General features: G+C 39.6%; 1 protein-coding gene across 1 annotated transcript in view; it reads left to right on the forward strand.

The window, feature by feature from the left end:
• The window catches only part of LOC124776140 (cilia- and flagella-associated protein 57-like), a 115,092-nt gene that overhangs the window by 40,399 nt on the left and 62,514 nt on the right, over positions 1-12,179 (forward strand). Inside the window, exon 4 of the mRNA XM_047250977.1 lies at positions 4,148-4,301. Coding sequence (XP_047106933.1) covers positions 4,148-4,301 — 154 coding nt within the window. The remainder of the gene's footprint in view (positions 1-4,147; positions 4,302-12,179) is intronic.

Below are 12,179 nucleotides of genomic sequence, written 5' to 3' on the forward strand. Positions count from 1 at the left end.
GTTCAGCAGCCCAAGTGCGATAGGATTGATGTGGCTGTTTTTGACAACGATAAAAGGCAACACAAGAGGCTACCACATGCGTTTGTTTTTGAAAATAGACAGACAGAAGTGAGCACATTTCAGCAAAGGACAAAGACGCAGGATCCTTCAAAGGAGCCAATTGCAACAACAACCGATACATTTGAGGTGAAATCCAGGAAAGGAACAGAGACTTACATAGTTGTTCATCCATGACATGAAATGCCAAGAAGTGCTGTTGAAGACATTTTTCATAATTAGACCAGTCTTCCGCTGTCTCATCATAAGGAGGAAAAGGAGGTATAGCCAACGATGAGAAATGCCCCGCATTTGACGCAGCGACGAAATCATGAATCACCGCTGTTAGAAGCATTTGCTGTTCAAGGAGATTTTGCATTAGTTGCTCGACAGTAGCCATGGAACCCTGTGGGTCAACGGTGAAAAGGAAAAATCCCATCCTCGTTGCCAATTGTTATAACGTCAAGTTTAACACATATATTTCAGAACGACACAACACATATAAGTCACAGAGTAAGTTGACAAGCAAGACATGTGTACACATTAGCATTCGAATGAGCACAGAGTCCCAGTCTAGCGGCCGCTGCTCGGCTGGCCGCGTACGTGGCGCAGCTGCTGCATGGCTGGCAGACAGCGCCGCACGTAGAGGACGCGCGTAATTGCGCGACGGCACTTTGAAAGATCGGCGAGGTTGGTTGGTTTGGTTGGTTGGTTTTGGGGAAGGAGACCAGACAGCGTGGTCATCGGTCTCATCGGATTAGGGAAGGATGGGGAAGGAAGTCGGCCGTGCCCTTTCAGAGGAACCATCCCGGCATTTGCCTGGAGTGATTTAGGGAAATCACGGAAAACCTAAATCAGGATGGCCGGACGCGGGATTGAACCGTCGTCCTCCCGAATGCGAGTCCAGTGTCTAACCACTGCGCCACCTCGCTCGGTTGATTGGCGAGTCACAACATTTTCATATTTAGGGTAGTTCTTCATAGGTATCTGCATACCATCTGTAATCTTAACTGTTAGGAACTATAGCTATTCTATAAGAGCATCCATATCTAAATAAGCCAACACCAGTACTCATGTTCATGATAATTTTGTGTCTATCTTCATAAGATGACTGACTCTGCCTTCTATGCAATCTGACCATTCAGAGAAGAGGTTACTGATGAAAGAAATTGAGACTGGTTCAGTTAGCATCTAGTACATCACAGTCATCCAACATAATGCAGACAATCTTTTAGGTACACATCGAATGTTCTCCAGTTCCACAGTATATCATTATTCACTGCTGAATGCAGTCAGGTTACATTTCATAAAATACTGATTTTGTGCCAATAATGAAGTCAAATTCATTTTAATTTGAATTTTTTGTGCCATTGTTACACAAAATTACCAGGGTCACAAAGTATCCTAATTTAGGTGGGACTGTCCTGCATTTCCAGTTGCAAACCCAACTCCTGTTTAGACCTTGTTGGATTTGTAAAAATTCAGGTCACAGTAGTATGGACAATATTACGGTCTCCACTTAAAAACGTGTGAAGCAAGCAGACAACCATACAACAGAGGTGCACTCATGCTTCCTACAGCCAACTGAGTGAGTTTGAAAGGGGTCAAACTGTGGCTTTCTGAGTCACAGGATGGTCCTTTCAGAGAATTGCCGCACAAGTTGGATGTGCTTTGTCAGTTGTACAATGATGTCGGTATCAGTGATCATGTGAACATTCTCACACCTGTAGATGAGGTTCTGGATGTCAGAGCAGCACAGACACCTGCCAGGATTGTTATATCATATGGGCAGCAGTGGCAGACTGTACAGCTACCACAGCACAGACAAGAGGGCTTGTGAGCCCAGATGTGTCAACACGAACTGCAGTGGGAATAGAGGTACTCACATCTCTAGCCCTTCTTCCACTCATGCCACAGCATCAACAAGCATGGCCAGACTGGTGCTGTGAGACGATCACTTGGAAGATGGAATGGTACACTGTGGTCTTCAGCAATGAAAGCAGATTCGCTTGCACACAAGTGATGGTCTTTTGTGCATACAACATGGTCTCGGTGAGCCTGTCTCATAGAGTGTGTTCATCAAAGACACACTGGCCCCACCACAGGCCTTATGGTCTGGGGTGCAATAAGCTACAATTCTCATTCACTTTTGGGGTTTCTGGAAGGGTTGCTAACCAGTGCTCACTATATATAGAATGTTGTTAGACCCATTCTTTTGCCATTCTTGCAAGAGGAAGGTGGTGCTCACCCTACACTGTCTGTGAAACTCACCATGCTCTGCAAGATGTGCAGAAATTTTCCTGGCCAGCATAATCTCTAGATTTGTCTCCAAGATGAGAAGAGACTTGTGTGATATATTAAGCAGCAACTCTTACAGAACTATGTAAAAGGGTTGAGCATGTGTGGAAAAACATATACCAGGACAGTATTCACTACCTGTTCAACTAACTGGATTCCAGATTCAGTGCCTGCATTGTCACCTATGGACGTTTTCACCACGTACTAATATGGGTGTTTCAGCATTGTTGATACCTGGTACCTCAGAACCTCTTGTGCTATTGATCTGTAATTGTAATCATTTAATGTACACTATGTAAGCTATTGCAACAATGAATGTCTAGTGAATTGGAAACCTGTAAAGAGGTGTAGCAATTTTTTTTGTGCCAGTTCATAGAATCAATTCCATCAGTCTACAAAAACAGTCAGTGAACTAAAGAAATTTTTCCTTAGATGGACACTGAATACCATGAGATTTTAGAACACATAAAAACATGCTGGCTATCTCTCAGTCTGCCCATAGTGCAAATAGTGAAAAACTTTGAATCAATCAAATCGTACTTGTTCTCACATGAGTACACAATAAGATGTATACAGACTTTTTTTTAAGATGAATTATCTTTGGCCTATCTGGGCTTTATAATGATCATTGGTGGTTATTTTGCATCATTAAATGCAAAAAGTCAATTTGATGATACACTGTCTTATTTGACATTATAAATCCGCTCTGGAACAAAGGAATGAAGATGAGTTTTATGGTTGTGTGGCATTGTCAGCCATTTTGAACTCAGTAAATGATGATCACATAATATATTCAAAAGAAAAGTAGCCAGTTACTTGCAGCATAGTGAAGACTATCTCGACAAATGATTTGACTTTGAAGAGAGCACATATAAAGCTTTCAAACCATTTTCAGGAACAGGAAAACAATTCTCAGTTTCAGCATTCATGAAGTGACTTCTCAATATGAACTTTGTGTAGCTGAGGAGTTGATGTTTGAAGAATTTGTACTATTAAACATCTGTCTCAAGGAAGAAGAGTAAAACTTTTTTAAGCTTAGTGGCTGAAATATTTCTGCCATTACAAAAACTGTGAAAACCTCTTCAGGAATGTACGTTTTACATTGTCTATACCTCATTCCAATGTTGCTCCAGAAAGAATTTTCAGCCTCATATGGACTTATCGGTGGGAAAACATTTTTCAATGGCTACATTAGAAGCTGAATTAATGGTGAAGGTGATTTATATCCATTTAAAAGCCTGCAGCATGAAGATCAATAAGATAAAATGTAGTGCTTTGTTATGCTGTAGCTTGAATTTTAGGCCTATGTTTTGTTTTGTTCAGATTTTGTGTAGGAGATACCTGGCAATCCTGAAAGGCACTAATGCTTGGAGGGAAAGACCCCCCCCCCCCCCTCTTCTCCCATGCATCAGACAAAGAAAAAAATATAATGTAGTGACATGTTTCTTTTTCTATCTAGGTTTTTAACTAGGTCGTAAATGGAACTTTTTGTGGCTACTCAGAAGTCACCATTGATCTCCCAAAATAAAATATTAAAAATAGTCCATACCCCCAGGTCTAGTGCTCCCCCCCCCTCCCCCTTCCCCTCCTACAGACTATCGTATGGGCGACCTTGTTCTTACTCAGACGTTGGGTGAACCTCTAATTGTGTTGTAATTTGTCAACCAATGAAATTTTACGTTATAATGTTTTCTTATAATAACTGTACTCAAACATGCTGCATTGTAATAAATATAAATTGTATATATATTAATTAATTAATGTACTTACTTTTTATTTTCTTTATAAATCTGATTTGTTACAATTTTTCAAGCAGTGTTGAAAAGGATGTTGATGAGTACAGATGTCAGATCCAGAAAATGCAAAATGAACAAAAAACATTCAAGGAAATGATAGAATTGTTCGAAAAAGACATTGTTGATATAAAAACTGAAATTGCTGAAAGAGATATTAGTCTTGCAGAGAAGGTAATAACTTTGATCAGAAAATATGCAAACAAACTTTCCCACAGTTATTGAACTTCCAAAGTTGTAACCATCCTTTGTCGCTTTTAAAAATGATATACTCCCTATGTCAGAAAAGTTCAAGGACAGGTTTTTTAATGTCTTAGTTTGAAACACTAAAAAGGAGCAAATGTTTTTATGTTGCCTGGTATGTATGCATCCTTGAAATGAAATTGGCCATGTTTCTGTGCAAAGCAGGGCTGTGCTTAGCATCTTACTGTTTGGGTTCTTGGTGCATTAGTTATGGTGACATAATGGATGCCAGTTAAGAGCAAAGGGTGAACATTAAGTTCTGCGTCAAGCTTGGAAAAACCCCTACCGAAACATGGACAATGATTAAGGAAGCATACACAACTGAGGCACTTTCAAGAAGCCATGTTTTTGAGCGGCACAAAAGGTTTTGTGAAAGCAGAGATTCAGTGCAAGATGTTCCCAGAGCTAGTTGTCCATCTACAGCACATTTTGATGCAAATGTGGAGTGTGTGAAGCACATATAGCAAGAAGACCATCATGTAACTGTGCATGCAATATCACAAGAACTTAATTTGAATTCTGATGTGTGTCATAAGATTTTACATGAAAATTTACTGAACTGGAAACTTAATGCGAGACTCATTTGTCACACACTAGCAGATAAACAGAAAGAGGAAATACAGAGAATTTCAAAAGAATTATTGGATAGAGCTAGACATGATCCCACATTTCCATCAAAGATTATAATGAAAGTTTGCACTACCAATATGACTCTCGTACAAAGTATCAAGGTGTTGAATGGCAGAGTCATGTATCACCAGCCTTGAAAAAAGTCAAAAGACAACCTTCAAGAACAAAGATAATGTCGATCACATTCTTTGATAGTAAAGGATTAGTTGACCATTAACTTGTTCACCCACGTCAAACAGTGAAACAAATTCCTTACATCAAAGTCTTTAAATGTATGCAACAAGCAATTCGATATCAAAGCCTTGATATGTGGCATTCTCAGGATTGGTTCTTACTGTATAACCATGGAAGACCCCAAACAGCTTCATCTGTTACTGAGCATCTAGCCAGAAATTCTGTTATTGCCATCCCACATCCTCCATATTTGCTTGACCTCTTGCCTTGCAATTTTTTCTTGTTCTGAGAGTGAAAAGGTGACTGAAAGGAAAGCTTCATCAAGATATCGCAGACATCCAAGGGGCTGTGACAAATGAGCTTACAAGCATTGCAGTTAAAGACTTCCCTGCTTGCTTCCAAGACCTCCAGAAACATTGGCAACTGTATATAGATAGCCAAGGGGTCTGCTTTGATATGAGCTAGCATCATTACTTGGTAAATGCAACGTACTAAAAAAATCTACTAAAAAAACTGTCCTGAAACTTTTCTAAGAAAGGAAATAGCTTGTTGCATAGCATTAGTATGTCTACAAGATATAACATTTTTGACTATGTGAGGTCAAAGCTAAGTACTGACAAAGTTGTTTATGCACTGTATTCAAATATTAAATTTAGTAGTTTCCAATCATTCATCCAAATATTAGCAGTGTGTTTCATGCCAAGCAGGAGGAACTGTAGCAGTTATTAAGTTCAGTTCTACAAAGTGGTTTGTGCACTATTATTCAGTTATTAAATTTATTAGTTTTCGATGGCGTCTCATGCTGTTTCTGGTGCAGTTTAATAAACTTTTGGAAACTTCTGCCCACTATGTTTTTCAGAGTTGTTTGTGTGATGAAGTCATTTATTAAATTTAGTATGGTAGTTTTCAGCTGATGTTTGCACTGAAATATTTCAGTAAAACTTTTGTCCACTGTGTTTAATTTTGTGGCCACTTGAATTTTTGGTTTTAGATAAGAAATTGTGTCAAGTTTTTGTGGTATTAGTATTAGTTTTGGCTTAGTAATATTAATAAAAGTAGTTGCTATCTTAATAGAGAGCAATATTCGGGATCACTATTGTTAGTTCTTTAAATAGTTCTACTGTTTTAATTGAACTTGGGTAATGTAGACGTTTAGTTTCTTCAGTAACTGTTAAAATTTTACCATGAGTGAGAAGTGTGGGCTTTGTTGTATGTTTGTGAGTAGCAAGTTATGGTGTGAGATTTGTTAAAAGTATTTTTATTGGAGGAACACAGTGGGGAAGCCAGTGGGCATTCTAGTTATATCCTCTCATGGAAATGTAGAATCTGTCACAGAAATAAGTTGATACAGGAGCAGTAACATAAGATATGTGCCCTTCAGGTGCAGTTACAATATGCTAAGGATGAACTAGAGAGGTTGAGGAGGGTGAAAGGTGCTTCGTGTCTATCTTGACCACTATAATATGTTCACTATGCTGTTTGTAATAGCTTACTTGTACTCCTATTTTTTATTCATTATTAAACCTACTCCTGCATTACCCTTATTTGATTTTGTATTTATAACCCTGTATTCACCTGACCAGAAGTCTTGTTCCTCCTGCCACCGAACTTCACTAATTCCCACTATATCTAACTTTAACCTATCCATTTCCCTTTTTAAATTTTCTAACCTACCTGCCTGATTAAGGGATCTGACATTCCATGCTCCGATCCATAGAATGCCACTTTTCTTTCTCGTGATAGCGACGTTCTCTTGAGTAGTCCCTGCCTGGAGATCCGAATGGGGGGCTATTTTACCTCTGGAATATTTTACCCAAGAGGACGCCATCATCATTTAACCATACAGTAAAGCTGCATGCCCTCGGGAAAAATTACAGCTGTAGTTTCCCCTTGCTTTCAGCCGTTCGCAGTACCACAACAGCAAGGCTGTTTTGGTTAGTGTTACAAGGCCAGATCAGTCAATCATCCAGACTGTTGCCCCTGCAACTACTGAAAAGGCTGCTGCCCCTCTTCAGGAACCACATGTTTGTCTGGCCTCTCAACAGATACCCTTCCGTTGTGGTTGCACCTACGGTACGGCTATCTGTATCGTTGAGGCACGCGAGCCCCCCCACCAACGGCAAGGTCCATGGTTCATGGGGGGAGGTCTTCCATACTACTGAAGAGAATATTTGTAGGACTCTCAATGTAGTATACTAGGAAATAATATATATTAGCACTGGAATTTTATAATATTTCATCAAATTAAGTCATTCTATTATATTACACTTTAACAATCTCATATTTGACTTTTTACCACATGCCACAGACTTCCCTCAATAGATTCAACAAAATACAATTTGTGGCCTGTAATGTACACAACTTAATGCAATAACACAAGTTAAGCTTTGGTTGTTAGAAGAATGACTAAATTTGACACACACCTCACTATCACCCAATAATTTTTACACCTTTTTACATGTTTTACACATCTAGATCCATAGGGCCAAACTGAGGAACAAAACTCCATGGTCATGGAACGTGTCAGTACATGGAATTACAGCATGAGTGTAATAACAGATAAAATAAAAAATGTTATGAACCCAAAAAGAGGGAAGTCATAAGTTTATGCAAATGCAATGAGCAATATAACACAGGAATCAGCTTAATTTTTCAAGGAACTCCTCAGTGGAATAGAAGTAGTGGCCCTATAGGAAAAATCTTCATTTTCAATTTTAAAGTGCATTGATTACCATTAAGATTTTTGAATTCTTGTGGTAGCTTATTGAAAATGTATGCAGCAGTATACTGCACACCTTTCTGCACACGAGTCAAGGAAGTGCGATTCAAATGCAGATAAGATTTCTGCCTAGTATTAACTGAGTGAAATCCACTAATTCTTGGGAATAAGTTGATATTGTTAATAAGAAACGACAATAAAGACTATATATATTGAGAGGCCAATGCCAGAATATCCACTCTAATGAACAGGGGTTGACAAGAGGTTCTTGAACTTACACCACTTATTGCCTGAATGCCAGTTTCTGAACTAAAAGTATCCTTTGAGGGTGGTAAGAGCTACCTCAAAACATAATTGGGGAGTGGGGATGGGAGTGGAATAGGTATGGACTACGATGTTATGGAGCTTGGGTGGGCACCAGAACGCTACTTTATGAGGAGTGGGAAGTATCTCAGGTTGGATGTCCATCATTTTAGGGCACGATAATTATTAGTCAAAGCCCTGGCGAAGGATGTTGTTCAGTTGTTCCAGTCCGGGATGGAACTGGGTGATGTAGGGCACTCCTTTGTGGCTGGTTTTTGGGGGTGGTGGGAAGATTGGGGTTTTGAGGTGAAGTGGCATGGGAGATCTGTTTGCGGACTCGGTCTAGGGTATAGTGTTTGTCTATGAAGGCCTTTGTGAGGCCCTCAGCATACTGAACAAGGGATCCAGGCTATATGGGACGGATTTTTTGGCATGGGATTTTTTGGCATGGAAGGGATGACAGCTGTCAAAATGCAGGTGCTATTGGTGGTTGGAGGGTTCAACATGGACAGAGGAGCAGATGGAGCCATCAGATAAGAGGAGGTCAACAACCAGGAAGATGGCATGCTGCGTTGAGGATGACCGCATAAAGTCCCTGGCTCTAGGTCATGATGATATCATCAATGAACCTGAACCAGATTAGGGGAGTGGTGTTTTGGGAGACTAGGAAGCTGTTCTCTAGATGGCCCATGAAAAGGTTGGCATAGCAGGGTGCCATGTGGGTAGTCATGGTTATGCCACAGATTTGTTTATATACATTCCTCCATATGAGAAGTACTTGTAGGTTAGGATAAAGTTAGTAAGGCGTATGAGGAATGAAGTAGTGGCTTTGGAGCCTGAAGAATGTTGGGAAAGGTAGTGTTCAATAGCAGTAAGACTATGGACATAAGGGATGCTGGTGTATAGAGAGATGGCATCAATGTTGACAAGAGGGATCAAATGGTTCGAATGGCTCTGAGCACTATGGGACTTAACATCTTAGGTCATCAGTCCCCTAGAACTTAGAACTACTTCAACCTAACTAACCTAAGGACATCACACACACATCACACACATCCATGCCCGAGGCAGGATTCGAACCTGCGACCGTAGCAGTCACGCGGTTCCGGATTGAGCGCCTAGAACCGCTAGACCACCGCGGCCGGCTAAGAGGGATCCAGGAGATAACGGGTTGAGGATATTGGGGAGTCAGTGAAGGCAGTGGTTGATGCCTTTGACGTGGAAGCCTAGATTATGGGCAATTGGTTGGAGGTGTTAGTCAATGAGTGCCAAAATTCTTTCAGTAGGGGTGCAATAACTGGCCACATAGGGGCATCCAGGATTGTGAAATGGATTCAGGAAAGATTTTCTGGAAAGGGCCTAAGGCTTTAAGAATTGTGTCTATAGATGTTTAATGTTGAAATATTGTGTGAACAGTTTGTAAAACTACCATATCCATAATTTTATGACCTTATAACTGAAGATAAAACAATTAAAAGCTGAAGTGAATTCTTACATCTCCAAAAGTTCAAAGATTTTACCCATGCTCATTGACATGTTTTTTATTTGGTTATTCCCAATAATTTTTAAAGTTTCTGAAATTCAGGTTCACAATGTTTGCTGAGGCCAGGATGGCCTCCCCTGGAATTGCTTTATTTCACTTGGAAAAGACACACTATTTTTGACTATGTAAACTCATTGGAATCCATATCCAGATTTCAACTTATGGTAAAAGGCTGCCTTGTTAGACATGAACCACTTCAGTAAAATACCAATTTCAGAAACTTTAAAAATTGCTAGGAATATTATGATGAAACACATACTAAAGAACGTGGGTGAAATCTTTGAACTTTTGCAGATGCTAGAGTTCATGCTGTGTTTTAATTCTTTTATATTCACTGATAAGATTTTATGCAAAATGGTCTACCCAGGGAAAATTGCCTCTTGGGTAATTACAATTTTTGTGAATGACTATGAGAACAAATTATTCAACATTTTTCTGGGAAGTAAAGAGAATGTGATGTATTACAGAGGGTACATTGATGAGACTATTCTGCTGTTCAGAGGAAGGAAAGAGGTAGCAGTGAGAATGACAAACATATTAAACAAGTGGCATCCAAAAATGCAATTCAAATTAGAAATGGAGCAGATGGGAGTGATTAACTTTCTAGATTTTACAGTAAGAAGGGAGGGAGGAAGGCACATTTTCAGTGTCTTTAGACAGGATTCATGCTGAGCTAACATTATAGAACCCACCTCACACCACTCTGCACCCTGCATATGACAGTATATTTTTATGCAGTGTGTAACAGAGCACTTAGAGTGCCACTAATGTGAGACAAGCTACAAAGAGAATTAGGCATTACTAAAAAAGTAGCAACAGCTAATGAATATAGAATGCAAAATGTCAGGCATATGTTTACTAAAATTGAAGATGGGTTTACTGGTATAATTTATGTTAGTAAGGAGAATAAAGTTAAGAGGAAGTTTGTCAATTTGACATACAATAGGTGGCTGTCAGGGAGAAGTGCTAAATTCTTACCAAAAACATTTCGATGGCATTTCAAAATTAAGGGCAAATGGTGCATGAGTTAAGGAATAAACCAGCCACAACAAAGCAAAACAGGGTATACAAGATCAAATATGTGAACTGTGATAACTATTATGTGGGTCAGGCTGGGTGATATTTTGAGATCTGATACAGGGAACATTGTATTCGTAGTATCTAACTGGACTGTGTTTGGAGCACACACAAGAAACAGTAAACATGAGGTTAGAAGTGGACGTGCTACACTGAGCTCAAAAAGATTTTTTTCTGAATGTGCTGGAGAAACTGGAAATTTATGCCCACCAGATGAAAACTCCAGAAAAACTGCATAATAAGCAAAGTGATTTTACGCATAGAAATTATTACAAATTTTTTAAAGACAAGTTGCAGCCATATTTAGGAATGGGACAGGACATTGTACCAAGCACCAGCAGTGGCAACCCTTACTGTACTGGTGGTGACAAGCTGGACATGGGAGAGGAAACTTTGGTGTGGTGCCGCATGCGGCCTGACCTCTATTATCATCTGATAGGAAGAAAATAAGATACATTTTTAAGTTTAAAAAAAGTTTTTTAAAAATTGTTTTGAAGTTATTTGAAGTTTGATGCCACTGCACAAGGTAACGATCATCTTCATCATCATCATCATCATTTAACAGTTCCAGTTTCCCAGGTACTGGTAATGTGCCTCTTCCACTTTGTCATGTCTAAATACATCTGCCGGCCAGTGTGGCTGAGTGGTACTAGGTGCTTCAGTCTGGAATCGCGTGACCGCTACGGTCGCAGGTTTGAATCCTGCCTCGGGCATGGATGTGTGTGATGTCCTTAGGTTAGTTAGGTTTAAGTAGTTCTAAGTTCTAGGGGACTGATGACCTCAGATGTTAAGTCCCATAGTGCTCAGAGCCATTTTTTTTAAATACATCTGTTCACGGAGAACATCATCCACTGTCCGTCCTCTAGTCTCTAGACCAGCGTTAAACAAGTCCATCCATCATGTTCAAGGTCTTCCTTGAGGTCTTTTCCCATCCACCTATCTTTCCAAATTTATTTTGGCTGTTCTAATTGGCTCCATTCTCATAACATGCCCATACCATCGAAGTCCAGATGCATCAATTTGATCTAATAGAGATTTCTTTATTCTGGCTTCTTTCCTCACCTCATTCCTTAACTTGTCCAACTTGGTCTTCTGGATGGTGGATCTAAGAAATTTCATCTCTGATGCTTGCAGAATTGATGATTCTCTTTTTGTGAGGGTACATGTTTCAATACCATAGGTCAATATTGGTATAAAATAGCTTAAACATCATCAGTTTCGCCGGTTTTGGAATCAAGTTATCCCATAAAAGTGATCTTACTTGTGGTAGAATTCAGGCCTTTTTGCACTCTGTTGGTGATTTCATTTCTGACCAAATTATCACTGGAGATTACACTTCTAAGATAAGGAAAACTGTCCACAC

The sequence above is a fragment of the Schistocerca piceifrons genome, chromosome 2 (genome assembly GCF_021461385.2).
Source record: "Schistocerca piceifrons isolate TAMUIC-IGC-003096 chromosome 2, iqSchPice1.1, whole genome shotgun sequence".
Taxonomy (NCBI): Eukaryota; Metazoa; Arthropoda; class Insecta; order Orthoptera; family Acrididae; genus Schistocerca; species Schistocerca piceifrons.